This window comes from Schistocerca nitens, chromosome 1 (genome assembly GCF_023898315.1).
Source record: "Schistocerca nitens isolate TAMUIC-IGC-003100 chromosome 1, iqSchNite1.1, whole genome shotgun sequence".
NCBI lineage: Eukaryota > Metazoa > Arthropoda > Insecta > Orthoptera > Acrididae > Schistocerca > Schistocerca nitens.
In genome coordinates this window covers 560,413,546-560,432,746 of record NC_064614.1, presented here as the reverse complement: position 1 = coordinate 560,432,746, position 19,201 = coordinate 560,413,546, and the positions used below count along the sequence as shown (strand labels likewise).

Below are 19,201 nucleotides of genomic sequence, written 5' to 3'. Positions count from 1 at the left end.
GAGGGGGAGAGGTACTTTCTACACAATTGACACATTCTTGGCCACAGTCCTGAACAACCCTACCAGTCCTACTTCCTTAAGAGACATTATTATCTGGATTCAAAGAAACTAAACTTTGGAACGATGTGACTTAAAAAAGAGAAATTGCAATATATTGTTAAAATTTTCATATCCAATTGTCTGCTGCTGAAAGAAATGTATACACTGCTGCAGTAAAGCTAGTTTTGAACATAATTTTTACTGCGAATACTAACACTGAAATGGTTAGGGCTCTAGCTCCATATGTTTCATTTTGTGAATGCTTAATGGCATGCATTGTGGCCAGAAAATGCAGGTTTAACATTTCATCTTGTTGTAAAAGGAAAATCCTTCGTGTAACTATTAAAACTTCCATTTCTTTGTGTTTCGCATTTGATAATTATCAAAAGACTAACATTTGCCTTGGTAGTGAAGTAGAAGTAACATTGTTTGCCAGTGATGTCGTAAGCATGAAAATTTGCCACAATATTTGTGAGTAATACTAATTTACCTTCACTGCATTATTAACTAAGGGGGAGGAGGAAGTTTTATTTAGTTTAATTCAGTAGCAAATAAGCTGAATTTGTTCAGATAATTTTTTTACTGAGTAAAATATGTAAAATTTATTTCCTGGAAACAGAGAGGTACCTTGAATTTTATCATGGGTAGCTCACAATATTGTTGAAGTGGCATCAACTAATTGTTTTTCTTAAATAATATGTCACTTACAGACAGTAGTAGTGATATAATTCTGAACAATATCAATAGAAACATATATATAAAACCTTGGGACAACACAAAAAAATCTGCTTTCAGAAGCCAGAAAGCCTTACATGTAGTACTTCTCTGTAGATTACAAAGGAATAATTAGATCAGACATGTTCAATTTTGTCTTATCTGTACTCTTTCTGATTGTTGAAATAAGAAGCAGCTAATTCAGATGATTTGTGATGTCATTCTTCTGAATCAGTAATATTTTTTTAAAAAATGTTCATTTCATAATGTTTTGACTTTTTTTCCACCTAGGTACTGGAAAATTAGGATTCTCATTCGTCCGCATCACTGCTCTACTTATTTCATCTAGTCGGTTATGGATTGGTACTGGCAATGGCGTGATCATCTCTGTACCATTATCAGAAAGTACGTAGAATCCTTGAATATTTGTCATAAGACTTACCAGTGTTTTAAACACTAAAAATTAAGTTGTATACACAGTAGGTTTCATAAGTTTTGCAACTAAGAAATACTTTTAAAAAAGTTTCCAACAGCTGCACACAAAAAGGAGAGAAAAAGACATTAGCACAGCAAACTTCAGTCTAATAAATTTCAAATTTGCTTGAGCAATATTGCCACTTATTCCTCATACAAAAAATTAGTTCCGAAACTTATTGAACCTGCTGTGTATGTTAATTGTTGCAACTTTTCCGTAATATAATGTATGGCATCTACTTATTGAAGAGGTGGGAAGTATCATAATATGCTATTTTTTATCGAGCACTTGCATTGTGCTGACATGCACACTCATATCTACTCGCGCATCTACAATCCCTCTCCTTCCCTTCTCCTCCCCCTTTTTTTGTTATTTGAAAGACAAGACTGAGTGAAAAGAGAAGCAAAAGAAGAATATAATGTCATACTTTCTGAGGCTAAAAATCTTTTCAGTGTGTCAAGTCGTATTGTAGTTTATCATTGTTTCTTACCAAGAAGTTTCCCTTGTATTATTCTAAGTTACCTGCAGATACCTTAGAGACACTGTGTTCATGGCATAGCTTTTTTGGACTGGCTGAAACTATGCCATAAACTATGTTGAATCTATTTAGCATAAGAATTCAAGTCATTGTCGGGTGTTGCTAGTCTATTGGAGTTTATTATAATCATCCCAAAGCAGTTCACAGTAGTTGACACTGGATGACGACTATTTGCTCCCATTCACTGAAAACAAAATGCATAAATGTAGCATGGACCAGTTACTCAACTGTATGTGCTGAATAAAATATGCTTACTGTTCTTTCACTCACTTATTGCTGCGAGTGCTATTTCCACAAAAAAACATATTTTTTGTTGGTCCTTACCGTAAAACAAACTTTAGATCTGAAAGCAGACCACGTGTGCTGAGGCATTATTACTTTTTTTACCTGTGATATTGCCAAAAACCTTCCAAAACTCTGCTACAAAACAAAATTATAATCTTTGTAGCTTTTCATGGGTTAACCAGCAGTGTCTTCAAAGTTTTTCAGTGGTTCTGTTCTGGTATGTCATAAAAATGTGTCTTCAAAATGAATTTACGGTTCCCAGGGAGAGTTTGGATGCAGTCCTTAAAGATCTGTGTAATGTCACTAACATTCTGTTTTGTTAGCAGTATCCTTTACGCACTGTGTTCTCCCAGTATGCTACAAATGAAGCAGAGACTGACAGTTACTTTATCTGCAAGTGAACCTGTGTGTTCATTCCCATTCGTAACCTAACAAATTGTTATCCACAGTTGTTTTGAATGAGTTGACTGATTACAGTTGTGACTCATTGATATTGTAGTTATAAGATACTGCGTTTTACAATTCTGAACTTTCAAGGCAAGTTGGTTACCTTTGCATAACTTTGAAATCTTGCTGGATATTTATCCAACTTTTTTTAGGTGTCTACATCATTATCAATAACTGCATCTTCTGAAAAAGTTGTGAGAGGACTGTTAATATTGTCTGCCAGGTCGCTGATAAACAACATAAAGAGCAAAAGTCCCAATATCCTACCCAGAGGCATGCCCTGAAATTACTTGTACAGCTCTTAATGATTCTCCAGCCAAGATAACATGGTGCATTCTCCCTGCCAAGAAATCGCCAATCCAGTCACAAATAGAATTTGATTCTCCAATTGTTGGTATGGTACCGAACTGAATGGTTTTTAAAAGTAAAAAAAATCTAGAACTGCCTGATTGTCTTTATCATGTTGTTGAGAATGTCACATGACAAAATACAAGTTGTGGTTTGCATCACAAGTCTTTTTGTAATTCATTCTGGTTGTAATTGATGAGGTCATTCTGCGTAAGATACCACATTATGTTTGTGCTCAGGGTATATTCTCAGACTAGGTCAGTGCCTGCTGCCTCGCTCGCATAGACTGTATGGCCTGCAGAGCTTCTTTTTTTATTGAATTTTTATGTTGTTCACAAATTGCAACATCATCTAAGCTTTCTACACTAATCAAGGACATATAAGCAAGGTCTTCCTTTAACGTACTTCTGACGAAAAAGTGATTCTGGTAGGTGGAGTCCAAAGTTTTTGTTAATGACACCTTTTTCGTTCTTGAGGAGGTATTCCCATAGCAGCTTTCAGCCCCCAATAAATATTTCTTTATGTCTATCCAAGAAGTGAAATACCAATTTTCATAAGTTGGGCTTCAAATTTTTTTAATGTAATGAAATATTTTCATCCCCTATTGCACTCCATTAGGAGTCGAATTTCCAGAAACATTGAACTGAGAAGTCAAATACCAATTTTCATAGATGTAGCCTTAGAAATTCTTTAGTAGTTCTGTAGTAATTACTTACTTCCAAAACAACTTTCACCCACTATTTTATCCCCTTAGTAGTTGAATTTCCAAAAATACTGAAGCAAGTATTTTTTATTTTCTGACTGAGGAACAAATACCAGTTTTTGTGATTCTAGCTTCAAAATTCCGTTAATAACAACACTTTCAAACAACCTTTCATCCCATATTTCATCACCTTAGGAGTGGAATTTAGGACAATCCCTTCTTAAGCAATGCTTACAGTATAAGATCCACACCCACTCCAGACTTCAAGTTTCTATCCTTAGCAGTTTGGGCTTGGTGATGAGGAATCAGCAAATCAGCTTGTGACCCCCTTAGTAGTTGAATTTCCAAAAATTCTGAAACACTGACCAAGAAACCAAATGCCAATTTTCGTAGGTCTAACTTCAAAATTGCCTTGCCAGGAAATTAAAAAAAACTTCATCCCCTATTTAACCCCCTTAGAGTTGGAATTTTGAAAAATCCCTTCTTAAATGATACAGTATAAGATCACACATTCTCCAAATGTCAAGTTTCTATCTTTAGCGGCTTGGGCTGGATGATGGTGAGTGAGTGAATCAGTTAGTCATGACATTTCCTTTTATATATAAAGATTCTGCAATAGATGAATGTTCAGTGATATTAGATGCCAGTGTTTGGATAATTTCTGCTACCCTTCTTCTAAGAGGATGAAGTCTTTACTTTGTTCAAACCACTAGGCACAATTAATTATCTAAGAGACCTATGGTTTGTTTGGGTTAAGAGAGGATGGATGGCTAACCTGGCTGTTAATTTTGTGTAGCAGCAGCAGCAGCAGCGGCAGCAGTAGCTTCATTCATCTGTAGATCTCTTTTTACAAGGATATAGGACATGTGCTCTGAATTGTCACAAAGAACATTTTTTTCTAATGAGATAAAAAATGTTCACTTCTGTCTAACACTGGTAAGAATTTTGTACACATCTTAAAATTTAGTCAAGGTTTCTATGCATTGCATAACAGTTTGCTCGGCCACATCTAATTGTTTTCATTCTATTTATTCATTCTAATTATTTGACATCCCCATTTTCTGTTGTTTCATTTAGATTTTAGAATCAAGTCGGCTATTTGTGTACTTATTTTCAGTGAGAAGTCTTGATTCATTCAAACCATACTGAGTTCATTACACTTTTCTGTGATGTAAAATCTTATACTTGTCCACATTGAAAGCATGGCAACATTGTTAACAAAAAATCTAACCCTAAAATCGCTATAGTAGCAGACATCAGTGTTCGTAGTGGCACCACAAGTGCGAACATGAGATTATGATTAATATAGTTCAGGTGTGGCTCATAGTTTCCATACTGCAGAAGGCTGCAACATTGCTGATCGAAACTGATCTATGCCTCAGGCGATGCTGCAGATCTGTTTGTCACCAAAACCAAGATTTCAGGGGGAGGAGGGAGGTGGGCAATAATATCACACTCTAGCGAAGCCAAACATTTACATACTGGGTCCCCTTTCTGTTTCATGATCAACTACTATACATCATCATTAGTTCTCTCCAAGATAAGAACTGTAGGTAGCGTATTTATCTGCTGACCTCAAATTTTCCAACACTTTACCACAAGAAATAGTTCTAAAACAAGCATTTTGTGGAGACAACTTTGCTGCGTGCTTAATGTTTTTGTATTTTCAATTCTAACCTTGAGATGTTTAGTGTTTTGTGTGCATTCAGTCCACAGCATTTATGAGTTTGAGATGAGTCAGGATGTTTCCATGATGTCACAGGCCTTGTGCTGTGATTTATTGAAAGAAACAAAGCAAGCAACCACTATGTTGATTAAAGTATGTACTGGTTTTCGTATTTATACTTCAGATTACGAAAATACAGGGTTGGATAAAAAAATGAAAGCAACAAAAGTACAACATACTACGTGCCTAATATTGTGTAGGAAACCCGTTGGCATTCGAAAGTGTTTCCAGTTGTCTCGGAATTAATAAATACAGGTCCTGTATGGTTTTCAGGGGAATCTTATACCATTCTGTGTGCAAAATAGTGACAGGTTCAGATAATGATGATAAACGTAAATAATGATCACGCACCCTTCTCTCCAAAGCAGACAACAAAGGCTCAATAATCAGGTGACTTTAGTGGCCATAGGAGGTGTAACAATACATCCTTGTGCTCATAAAACCAGTCTTGGACGGTGTGAGCTGTGTGAACAAGCGTTCTTTCTTCTTGGAACACAGCATCATCAAAGGGAACAAACATTGTACCATGGGATGGATTTTATCAGCCAAATTATCACGTATTCCTTGGCAGTAATGTGAACATGCAGAGAAACTGAGGCCCATGGAATACTAGAGTATTGCTGCCCAAATCATCTCCAAACCCCTGTCATGCTTCACCCTTCGGATGCAAACTTGGCCAGAGGTTGGAAACAGTGTGAAACAGAACTCCTGTGACCAAATGACTTTTTTCCTTTGGCACCACGTTTTCCTATTACAGGAATTTGCAGCACTGATGAATGGTTTTAGAATTCCAATGTGCCCTTCAGTTTCTTGATTATGGAGCTCCCTTTGTGTTGCTTTGGTGCTGACAGGGTTTGCGATTGCGGCATTCAGTTTTGCAGTGACATTTGCAGCTGTTGTGCTCTTACTTTTTGTCACAATCACTCAACACACACTTTTGTTTTCATTGTGACTTAGCAGATGATGATTTTGTGCTTTCCCTGTATGTGATATAAATCTTCGATATGGTGCCTCTTGAAACATCAAACACTTCGACTTTCTTGGTTACGGGAGAAGCCACGATATGTGCACTACCAATTTGCCCATGTTTGGATTCACTTAGCTTAGACATAGTGTGCTCGCAACTACATAGAAAACAGTTCTGAACATGACTGACACTTGCAGCATACAGAGGTACCGTTCATGCTCAAATACAACAGTGTACCTGCAGCTTGGGTAGAATCTGCATTTATGTTAAAGCATACATTTCTCTGGGTGTTAATGAATTTTTGTCCAACTGCTGTATGTAGTTTAAGTGATACACCACATTAAAGGTCTCTCCAAAACATGTCATTTCTAGTATGGTTTGTTGTGCTTAAGTGTCAGAAAACGTGGTGTTGATGGACCCATTTTTGAGCACTTCATTAAGTAAGTAATTACAACAAAGGAATTGCTTCTTATCATCTATTAATGCATCTTTCCTTATCTTAATTCATTTGTTTATAGATGAAATCAGCTCATCTTATCTTCTTCACTACAGTTATGTATTACCATTTGATTAAAATTTGGACAATTCAATAATTTTTTCAAGCTCATGATCCAAATTGTTTACTGGTAATTGTACAATGAAATCAGTTGTGCTGTTTTCAGACCCAGAGTATGATGCAAGCTATTTGCATGAAAATAAAACTTAGACACAATGCATTCACAAAAAGAAACTTGTTATTAGAGGTAGCAGAAACATTTTCGCATGGTTATTCCCTCTGTTCCTACCTGGAACTTGGGCTACATGGTGATACTTACATTACGTACATTGCAGTGCACTCTAGCAAGAGATTTACGAAGTTATTCCAACAGTGGGTAGAATTGTCAACACCATAAACAAAAACAGTGTGTAAAATACAATCAAACTAGTATACTGAGTGTGGATTAACTATGCATCAAAGCGTAATAGAGATGTACAGAGACAGGAGCTGTATAGCAAAGTTTCGGCCAATTTGTTCATTCCTTGTTGATGTAAGTAGAGGGACATGAAAATCATATGGAAGGTGGTAGGACACCTTTAGGCTGAAAGTTCAGAGCCTTTGAGAGGTCCATAAGAGCTGTTCTCTGTAGAAGCATGTCCCAAGCATCTGCTACATTGTCCTAAGCATCTGCTACATAGAGGTTTATTGGCATTTCGAGTTGCAGCCTTAAGTATAGCTACTATCTGTTCGAAAAACATCTCGCAGTATCAGTAGTTCCAAAAATGTTAATTATTGTTATTTGAGTGAGAAATATCACAATGTTCCAAATAATTTAATTTCTGTAATACATTACTGGTATTGGGAAATGTATTTAGGGGCGGCTCCACCTCAGAGTCTATTCCCATGAACTGCACGTGATACTGTTGTTGAAGTTCCGTTAAAGCAATTTTGTTATCTACACTGACCTACAATGTTTGGATTTCACTTCTGTTGTGGACCCTCTAAGGCCAATCATACCACAGAAAGTCAACATGTGAATCAAATCAGTGTGAGATGGCAGGTGTGTAAAATAATGGCTGTGTGCAGGAAATTAATAAAAATGGCCTGGTATGTGAACGACCTTTAGAAGAATTTGAGGAAAGGTGAGTAAAATGATCTCTGATAGATAACCAAACTCTGGTAAGGAACAACAATAGATAAAACAAATTTCATTTATGATGTTTACAGGGCCTCTCACTTTCGTGAGTTGAGGTTTTTTCATTGTTAGCATTGTATCAAAAGGTTTGTGTGATCACCCAGTGCTTCCCCCATTTCCATAGATAAAACTGTGAAATTTGGCGTTTAGTAAATTTAAGCACTGAAAATAGTGCCACAAGTGTTGTGTTGGGGGCGGGAACATTAAACTGGATGTTTGGCGTTGAGTTTTTGTTACTGTAAACCAAATGTCACTAACAAACTCTTTCTGAAACTGTTATTTAAAATTTTACAATACTGCCTGTTTGAGAGATGTAAACTTCAAAATAATTAGCACAAATGTAAAAGAATTTCCATGAAAATTTCAGTTAAGTGTTTCATATGTTAAGTATTCAGCCCACTGAAATGTTCCTTGCTTGCTGATTGCCAAAAAATTGCCTTTGTATTGTGAAGTGACTAGTCTAATGTGGGAAGGGGAAACTGTGATACAAATCAATCTGTATCAAAGTGAAAACAATGTTTATAGATTGTTTTAGAGATAAAACATATTACCTTTAATTGTATTTGCAGGTTCAGGAGGCAGAAATATAGTTCAGGCTGTGCACAGATGCCCGGGTGTGGGTGTAAGACTTTACACTGATAACAGCTGTAAGATAACGCCAGGCAGCTTTATCCCATATTGTTCGATGGCACAAGCTCAGTTGTCTTTCCATGGACACCGTGATGCGGTAAAATTTTTTGTTGCTGTACCTGGTGAGTGACTGCAACAAAAGTAATTATTTTGCCCTTTCTTTCATAATGTTGCATTTATATTAAAATTCTACAGAAGGAAATTTCCAAGCAGAAATTTCATAAATTTAAAGAGACACAGTTGAGTATTCACCTCCAGAAGTTAAAAGTCCCAGTGCAGCTAACAGAAACATAAAAATAAATAGCAACAGTGCTCCTAATTTGGGGGGGGGGGGGGGGGAGAATTAGCTGTGGAAAATGAGCAAGAATACACATTGAGAAGAAAACCAGAGGTGGGCAATTAACAGACTGTGATTCTGAAAGATTTCAATACTGTTGCCATTTAATTTTGTTTTTCTATTGATAATATTGGGAATCCTATAGGTAGATAGATATTTGTCAGCCCATGTAGATTTAAAAATAAAAATTAATTTGTTTGCATTGCTCTTGGGTATCCAGCAGGATGCAGTTGTTTATGTAACACAGCATTTGCTCCCCACCCCACCCCCACTACCTGGCACATGCTGCATTTGGTGGTGGTGGTGGTATGGGGGACACAATCGCCCCATACAAGTGGCCAATGGCCTAATCAACAGACATGTTGGCTTCACTTTCAGTAAAGCTAGGGAACCAGAGCTCGGCCAGCTCTTGTAACATCGGCAGCCGAGAGCAACTTCTGCACCCAGTATGGGCAGCAGAAGTACTGAGGGAACGGAGTTCACACTGAGCATTCGGCAGTCGTGTCTTTGCACCATTCCACCCAATGTAGCATGTGGTCAGGTAGTGGGGAAAGGGGCAGGGAGTGATAAGATTATAAAGAAGAAGTGATGGAGCAAACACATCACCTGTAGTTGATGGCAAGGTGTTATATAAATACTACACCCAGCTGGACCCTGAGAGCAGAACACACTGGGAAAGCTTCCATCACCCAAAAATTAATATCACAAGTTATGTATTATATTAATCTATCCTAAAAACAACCATGAAAAAAAATATGATTCATACATAGTTGTGTAACTTTCTATGCTGATGACCAACATTGTTGGCATAATTTCATAAAAAATTGACGTGATAGGGAAAACAATATAACATTGTAACTTTTTCTGTGCAGTAGCACTTATTAAATTATCTTGTTATAAGACAAGTAAATTAATGGTAGTACTGCCTTTTAGATTTTGTCTTTATGTATTAAGTCGTTTATTCCAGCATATTTTATGCAGTAGACAATGTACAATTTTTAAGTGACGTTGATACAACTTTTTCATCTTTGTTCATCTTTCTGGTAATACTGCCAACTTAAAAAGAATACTTGTAAACTTTTACTTTTTTATGTATTAATCTTTATTATAAAGTTTTGCTAATTACTTAGTGAAGAATTTTTATGAGAAACTATTTGTTCACTCTTCTCAAAACTGTGGAGTATTTGAAATATAACGACTCCTTAAAGAGATGCAGTCGCTATTCTGTGCAACTCATGTTTTGATGGGTTTTTAAAGGACATCATTGTCGTATTTTACTGTTAAAATTATCTATTTATAAAACGCATAATTGCAGTTTCAGTCTTCAGCCATATTCAAGGGAAGACAGACTACACACAGAATTGTATTACTTGACATACCAAGTGACATGTACATAGCTGTTATTACACATTACTCATGTTTAATAGTTCAGCACATGTCAAGATTTTTTAAAAAAATCAGACATGTTAGTATTTGATCAGCACGTGGCCCATCTCCACTAAGTGAATACATAAGCTTGAAAGAATTAAGTGAAAATGAGACTGTACGAACACTAGTGTAAATTATATGAGACTGTATGTACACTAGTGTAAACTTTACACAGTTACCGTGTAAATAATATGAGGCTACTGCACGTTTTTACTATTCAATAAACTTGGTGCTGTTAGTGACAAGAATATATGAAAGGACATAATGTCTTGTCTGACGCAATCAGTGATCATAAACCAAAGAGCATACCTTTACTAAGTGTATATCTTCAGTAATAATTGTAAATGGGGTTGGCGGAAGTTGTTAAGTTAGGGAATGGGTAATTTATTTGACAAGATGTGACAAGCAGAGAATTGGCAATTATAGCTTGAAAAAAGGAGGAGGGAAAAAAGGTTGTGTTCTCTCAACTTCTGGTAAACATGACTTCAGCGTAACTTTTGATTCATCCATAAGTTGTAACAGAAGCACTGAATATGAAACGCACCATTACACAAAACAAACTTTTATGATATTGCTCCTACATAACCTGAATTAACAATGTAAATAAAACACTCTTTTATGAAATTGCACATGTGTAAATTGAATTAATAACTCAATTAAAAATATAAACAAGATATATGTGCTAGGTACTTACTGCTTATACATGACACTGCTAATATTCCCAGAAAATATTACAAGGGGTAGTGTGAGGTGAATAGGTAAAACAGTTTTAAAAAGTACATTACTTTATACATAATGTACAAGAAATGTGAATATAAATTCCTGAGACTTTGACTAAGTTTCATTTAAACCAAAGATGTCTACATATCCAGTGGGCAACTGAAATTTACAAAGAAAATTAATCTCTCTTTATTTAAATCAGTCTGTGTTAGTTAAATATATTCTTATGATTCAAAATATTTATCATCATTAACTGTGGCAAGCTAAATGGGGTTCCTTTTTTATGTAGATGCAGAATTGACCACTTTATTTAAACCCTGCAGTGTGCCCTTTGATATTTGCATAATGAGTGTTGGTTTTCTGTCCGCTTACACCAATGTTCTGTAGTTGTTTAATTTCAAGTTATTGTTCTTTATTTTTGATAGACTCCATGTTGCGATGGATTTTTAATATAGTATATTGAATTCCTCCTTTTATGGACTACATGCACAAGTTTAAAAACTGGTACAACTTTTTAGGCAGGATAACTGTTGTTTCAGTGTATCCTAAATGAGGTCTTTTTTTACCTATAACAACAGGTTCTTTTACTATGTATGGCCCGAAACTTCATAAATCAGCTCAGTCTAAATTTTCCTCACAGTCTTGTTCAGATGTAGGCCATGCTTTGTGAAACCACAAGTATCAGTAGTTCTGACTGCTACAAGTACAGTGGTGATAAAAACATATGTTAAATTAGCAATTTTCCTCAGCTAATTAATCCAAATTTTCTGTTCTGCTTCAAGTTATTCATAACTGAATTTTAAATCTACACAAGGCTACCTAAATGTAAATGCATTATGAACTGCATCACTTAAGTTCTGTAAAATTTAATCTATGTATTGATTATACGCATCAATGTCTAGGACATGTGTACGAAATATTTTTGGCATGCATGTGTCATGTATCTTACACTCCTGACATTTATCAATTCATGGCGAATCATTCCTCAAGAATCCAAAAATATGACAAACAAAGTATTCACCTTTGATTTTGACATGTATACTCTCATCAGGTGACACTCTTCAGGTGCCACTCCATCCATGGATCATACTCAAAACACAGTGTTTCATCCCCCGTGATAATGTTCAACAAAAAGTATCAGTCCATATTGACTGCTTCTAAGCAGTTCAGGGACACCTGCACATGGTGCTCTGTGTACTAAGGTGTCAACAAGTGCAGAACTACTCATGACCTGCACACTTAAACTGTAATGCATGATACTGTGAGTGGTGCTTATAACAATATCAAGTTCACTTGCATTGTTTTTATATTAGTTCATTGTTTAGTGTGATGCAATTGTTGTACATTGTTCACATTTGCATTACTTAAAGCTGGTTAAAAGTCTGCTGGCTTGTGATTCAACTCTTGTAAGGCTTCAGGCTCATTTTTAAAATGTGAAAACCATCCATACATGTTGCAAGGGCTCAAAAAATCATTTTTGTACTCTGGTTGCATCATCTAAAACATTTCAGTTCCAGTGTTTAAACATTTTAAACAAAACTTGAGATACATTGCTACATTTTGGAAACCAACACAAACAGTAAAAATGTACAATCACATATCTCATGTACTGGATGCAGATTGTTGCCAGATGCTTAAAATTACCATTATGACAGTAAACCTCAGTCCATCAGTCTATACAGTTCCAAATTTGTTCCAATAATGGCTCTACTTGTTTCTCGTGCAAGTAAGTACCAGATTTACAGAACTAATTGTGTAGTCACATTTCGTCCATTGATGCAACAACAGTGTACATATTTTTTAGCTACAAGTAATATTTTTATAGTTTTCTTCTGCAATTGCTGATATTATATGGTTTCCTATTTCTTTTCTCAGGAAGTGGTGGCGTGTCTGCAGCAAGCAGTATGACAACTGATACACCAATAATAGAAAATCTAGAAACGGAGTCTTTGGAATCAAAGCGACCGTCATCTATGTTGGTTATGTCAGGAGGAGAAGGTTACATAGACTTCCGTATAGGTCAGTTCTGTTTTGTTATCTAATTAGTACAAAATTCTGTCTCTTCTGTAACTAAATGTACAATTAATGAGGTAGGTATTCATGAATACAGAATCATCGTCAGTGCAAAAGCCACTCTGTTGTAAAGAGGGACTAGTAAAACGGGGGTAACACTATAGATTATTTGTCCTTTCAGAAGGTAACACAGTCTTTTTGTACTTTCCACAAAAAAAAATTTTGACACTTTCAGTGTGTGTGTGTGCGTGTGTGTGTATGTGTGTGCGCCTGCCCTTCTGAAGCATGCATTTAAAAAATATAAAATAGTAACTTTTTCATTAATTAGCAACAACCACTATTGGCACTATTAAATGTGAGGTGTGATTTAAAATTACTATCGGGGGGGGGGGGGGGGGTGGTGGTGCGCACATGCACACAAATATCAAATAAAAAAGATGTAGTAATATTTGTTAATTTTAAAAAGGCACATTATTTTACAGACAGACTCGTGCTCAAAACTGTGAGGGAACCTGGTGTAGACAGGAAAACTCCAGTAATAGCCAAACAAACTGTTACAAACACAGTATTTAAATTTCTTGTAATGACTTCTAGTCCATTGCGAATTATATCTGGAGTCGGACAACAAGACAGTTTGTTACTACTGTTGTTCAGTTGTGTGCCGGAAAAAGTTACAAAAGAATGGAAATAAGTTAAAAAGTTAATAACTATGTAAAGTTGATTAGATTGAAAAAAGGAATAGATTGTTTAGTGTGTGCAGATGAGCTTGTGATAATAAATAGAACCTTAGAGAATGCAAGGAAAACTAGAGCTTCTGAAGGAAATAGCTGAAAAGGCAGGTCTACATATATTGTTTGAAAAGAAAGGGATACTTGACCAGTGAAAGTAACTTGCCAAGGATTTTAAAAAGCAATTATGGCAACATCAAGAAAATGGACAGCTTTAATCATCTAGATGAAAATATAAGCATCAAAACTGAGAAAAAAGCAATTAAGATCAGAACTGAAACAATGAAAAGATTATACATGAAAGTGAGAAATCTGCAAAATAAAAAATGTTTGTCTTAAGATGTCGAGTTAAGGCATTATAATACAGTTGTAAAACCAGAAATCTGGGACTCATAAACAGTACTGTTATATGGATGTTGTTGTTGTTGTTGTTGATGATGATGATGATGATGATGATGATGATGTCCCATACTCCATTACGGAGCATAGGGGAATGATGTGGTAGACCCGCACCGCCGTACTAGGCAAGGTCCTAGTGGAGGTGGTTTGCCATTGCCTTCCTCCGACTGTAATGGGGATGAGTGATGATGAAGACGACACAACAACACCCAGTCATCTCGAGGCAGGTGAAAATCCCTGACCCTGCCAGGAATCGAACCTGTGACCCTGTGCTCAGGAAGTGAGAACGCTACCACGAGCTCTGGGCTATATGGATGCAAAATGATATTAAATGGTTTGGAACAAATAGAAAAAAGAATCAAGAAAAATATTATTTGAGACCAAATAATAAAATATACTCATTCTGCCCTCAAATAACAGATGAGGTCATGAAAAGATGTTACTCTATAAACATCTAGAGAGGATGAAAAAAGACAGGTTAATAGGGGAGATACAAACATTCTCCCAAAGCAGGAAAACAGAAAGGAAAGGACTTAAGAGAAGTGCACATTGATCAGGACACCTTACTTTGCACAGGCAAATTCAAACAAAGAAAGTAAATGGAAAGGTTTTCAGGAACGGAAAAACAACTGGAGGAAAACAGCCCATTCTGAGAAAATGAAGGATGGAGGAAAAAGAAAGAAAATAATTATCTTCACATGGTCCTTAATTGGCATGAAAGAAAATAAAAAAGGATATGTTTAACTACCTATTGCATATGGTATATAAAAATTTAGTACTAAAATGTGGAATGGCTGTGTTGTTAAGTAAAAAAAAATTACAGTCATTAATACTGTTCAATCTCTACAGGTAAAACGTATTTTTTATTCTATTTCAAGTTTTGCATTTCTGTTTCAGATATAATCTACTCTGTGTGACCACTCCTATTTCCATGCAACTAGTAACTAAAATTAAAAAGATATTACTTTTAGTAAAATCCAGTTGAGAAACTGGCACTGCCTGGATATTTCTTTATTCTAATCTTCTATTAGCCCATCTGCTCCTTCCACTCCCTCTTTTTCACCATATCCTCCTCCCCCTCTCTCCACATGTCAACCTCCCAATTTCTCTGTCCATCTCCTCCTCTCCTCTCACTGTCCATCTACTGCTTCTCTTCTCTCTGACCACCTCCCCCTCCCCCTCCCCCTCTCTGTTTGTCTCCTCCTCCTCTCTCTGTCCTCCTCCTCCTCCTCCTCCTCCTCCTCCTCCTCCTCCACCTCTCTCTGTCCACCTCCCCATCCACCTCGCCCGCCTCCCTTTCTGTCCATCGCCCCATCCACCTCGCCCGCCTCCCTTTCTGTCCATCGCCCCATCCACCTCACCCGCCTCCCTTTCTGTCCATCGCCCCATCCACCTCGCCCGCCTCCCTTTCTGTCCATCGCCCCATCCACCTCGCCCGCCTCCCTTTCTGTCCATCGTCCCATCCTCCTCGCATGCCTCCCTTTCTGTCCATCGCACCATCCCTCTCGCCCGCCTCCCTTTCTGTCCATTGCCCCATCCACCTCGCCCGCCTCCCTTTCTGTTCATCGCCCCATCCACCTCGCCTGCCTCCCTCTCTGCCCACCTCCCCGTTCTCCTCCCCCTCTCTGCCCACCTCCCCGTCCCCCTCCCCCTCTCTGCCCAACTCCCCCTCCCCCTCTCTGCCCAACTCCCCCTCCCCCTCTCTGCCCAACTCCCCCTCCCCCTCTCTGCCCAACTCCCCCTCCCCCTCTCTGCCCAACTCCCCCTCCCCCTCTCTGCCCAACTCCCCCTCCCCCTCTCTGCCCAACTCCCTCTCCTCTTCCTTCCCTCCTCCCCCTCTCCCTCCCCCCTCTCCCTCCCCCCTCTCCCTCCTCCTCCCCCCTCCTTCTCCTCCCTCCTCCCTCTGTCCACCTCTTCCTCCCCCCTCATCTGCCCTTCTCATTCCCCTCTCTCTATCCATATCCTCCTCCCCCTTCTGTACCAATCAATCAGTTGTCACCCCCGACTTTCACTCCATTAGAAGGCTGGTTGTTCCTTACCTATGGAGTATTTGTTTCCATATAATATGTCGTATGTGTTTGGTTTAAATTGATTCTGGGACTTTAAGAGAATGTGTTGAACAAATGTGTTTGTGATGTATATTGCAAACATTTTTATATGGCTGCTTCTCTGTTGTTTTCCAACATACAAATCCAGTGAGGAATTAAAATTTATCTGTAGTATGGAACTCTTTGCCTTGTGCTTGTTTCCTGAAACCCGTTGACAGAACTGTCGGCAATGTTCACTCTTGTGACATGGTTGACAAGCAGAGCAACAAAAATTGCCCTTCATAGTTTTAAAAGTATTTCAGGTCAACTAAATACAAGCAATAAATATACCAGCCGCTGTGGCAGAGCGGTTCTAGGCGCTTCAGTCTCGAACTGCACTGCTGTTATGGTCGCAGGTTCGAATACTGCCTCGGGTGTGTATATGTGTGATGTCCTTAGGTTACGTAGGTTTAAGTAGTTCTAAGTATAGGGGACTGATGACCTCAGATGTTAAGCCCCATAGTGCTTAAAGCCATTTGAGATATTTATTTTTGTCACCCCTTGTCATTCACAGCCTCGTCTCTAGTGGTAGTAGGGAAATGTTATTCCCATAGTATTTGTATACAAATAAGAGGTCATGTACCTAGCAAATTTGGTTGAAATTGCTCCAGGTGTTCCTGGATTATGCTTCAGCATCAGGCGAATTTCATTCCCATTCCAGTGGTTTTGGTATTATGCATGGTTTATTACGCTTCTATTTCAACCCCACCCCTTTGAGAGGTAGGCGGGTTCCCCCCCTCCCTCCTTCGACGGCACTTCTTTCCGGATAGTAAGTGATATGGATATCAACTTTGATTGAAATTGATTCAGTAAGAGGTGTGATGTGTGTATACATACACATACATTTTATAATATACATGGTGTTTCAGAAAGAATGACCTGATTTTAAAACTACATATCTGTTGCTAAAACAGACTACAAACGTGGAAAAATTGCAGTATACTCAAAAAATCTTAGTTTTAGCTGTGCTATTACAAATGCTCTGTGTGCACCAGCATCATCTAGACAACAGTTAAATTCGTCATAAACTTTACACCATGTATCTGTTTTTACAGAAGATATGGCAGCTCTTATTCTGTTCTTCTCTGTCGTGATGCAGAGGGGACATGAACACACTTACTTCACGTATCCCAACAAGAAAAAATCACATGAGGTGATCTCTGGTGATCGTGGAGGCCAAGAATACAAGGCATTGTCTTGGAGTCCCATGTATCCTATCCAGTGTTGAGGCAGTGTACTATTGAGAAATTGCCAGTGTGGTGGAGACCTATCCTATTCGAAAATGAAGTCATCATAGTCCCCCTGAGATTGTGGGAAATGCCAGTTCTTAAGCATTTGAAGATAGCTCATTCCAGTCTCTATTTTTTCTTTCTTTCTTTCTTTCTTTCTTTTAAGTGTCATTAGATGTATAAGATCAACCTGAACCCTTTGCACAAGCATCTTGTCTCTTAAAACTGGTGATATCGACAACAAACGTTTTTGGGCGCAGGCGGATCAGTGCCAAAATGCCAAGGAAAGGAATGCTGGACCAAAATCACTGACTCGCTCTTTGCAAACTACAGCACGCCAGACACAGTCTGTTGAGTGGACACCATCGTATTTCTGACTGACTGCAAATGGAGAAGACTCAGTGACTGACATCTAATGTAAATTATCTGAAACTCTAGGCCTCACCCATTCAAATACACACATTTCCTTGCTGGCACGTCCCTTGTTTCTTAATTATTACCATCCAAAATCCGATCATTGGTTTGAAACTCCATTTATATCAAACAGTGGGAATGCTACTAACCATAAAAATGACACATTTGAGTTGCAGACAGGCACAACAAAAAGACTGTTACACATTTGACACATGTGTAACAGTCTCTTTGTTGTGCCTGTCTGCAACTCAACATGTCATTTTTATGGTAAGTAGTACTCTGTCTTTTATAATATATAGATGTTATGTTTTAACTATTTGTTAATTAACATTTTCATGTGATAATAAATATAGAATTCAAATAAAATTACAAGAAATGGCTGCTAGCTGGAATTGTACTAGCAATGTCACAATTATGAGACTTACACTCTATACACTCAGCTACTGGCAGCTTTCTTCAAGTGCTCAATACGTTTTGTACTTAACAGCATTCACACATCTTCAAAGGCAGGTTTTTCAAGTCCCCCCCCCCCCCCCCCCCCCTTTCCCCAGAAATGTGTCAAACAGCTTTAGGAAGGTTATACTGGGTGCTTATCACCAAAACCTAAAAATATGAAAATATCAAATAGAGCCAGTCCATAAAATCCTCTTGTCAGTGTCTCATAAATGCATAAAAGAAGGGTATAGCCAATGTGCAGAGTGAAAGGGTTGTTCCTGTGTTGTAAATATTTGTTGTTATTAATTTAGTCCCTTCCGTAAAGCATTTAATATAGTTTGGGAGGAGTTGGTGGTGCATTTACACCTCTTGTAAAACAGGCAAAATATTTAATGATTTATAAAGTTCTCAATAATTGACAAATTTAAGGTGATGTGCTCTCAGAAGATGGGATAACAGAAGATAAGAGAGATAAAAGTGAATTGAATGTGTCTACAGATTCGTATAAGAACACAACGAGAAATTCTGTATCTTTCTAGGCAAAAATCAAACCTTATGCATCAATACTGAGAAAAAACAGAAACAAAAAACTCAGAAAAATCTAGAGACTATAAGTGAAGCAAACTGAAAATGGACAGGGAGGTAGAGTGGAGATTTACACAGAAACAGGGAGAAAGTTGCAGATACAATAAGCAAAATAAGCAGCTGCAGTTCACAAATTTATGGGCGCTAGCATGAAGTGAAAACATATGCTTTATCTCCTAATTAAACAGTATGAGCTGCTGGCTAAGAGAGACAATATGGGCTGTGAGAAGACATAAGACAGCAGAAGACATCGTTAAAATCAGTGCAGACTTTAGGCATTT

General features: G+C 37.7%; 1 protein-coding gene across 10 annotated transcripts in view; it reads left to right on the top strand.

Annotated features, from left to right (window-relative positions):
• Positions 1-19,201, top strand: part of LOC126254530 (C-Jun-amino-terminal kinase-interacting protein 4) — a 263,338-nt gene that overhangs the window by 187,489 nt on the left and 56,648 nt on the right. For all 10 annotated transcript variants that reach the window (XM_049955327.1, XM_049955319.1, XM_049955323.1 and 7 more), the window contains 3 exons: positions 1,045-1,158; positions 8,485-8,667; positions 12,906-13,049. In XM_049955327.1, the coding sequence (XP_049811284.1) occupies positions 1,045-1,158; positions 8,485-8,667; positions 12,906-13,049 (441 nt within the window). The remainder of the gene's footprint in view (positions 1-1,044; positions 1,159-8,484; positions 8,668-12,905; positions 13,050-19,201) is intronic.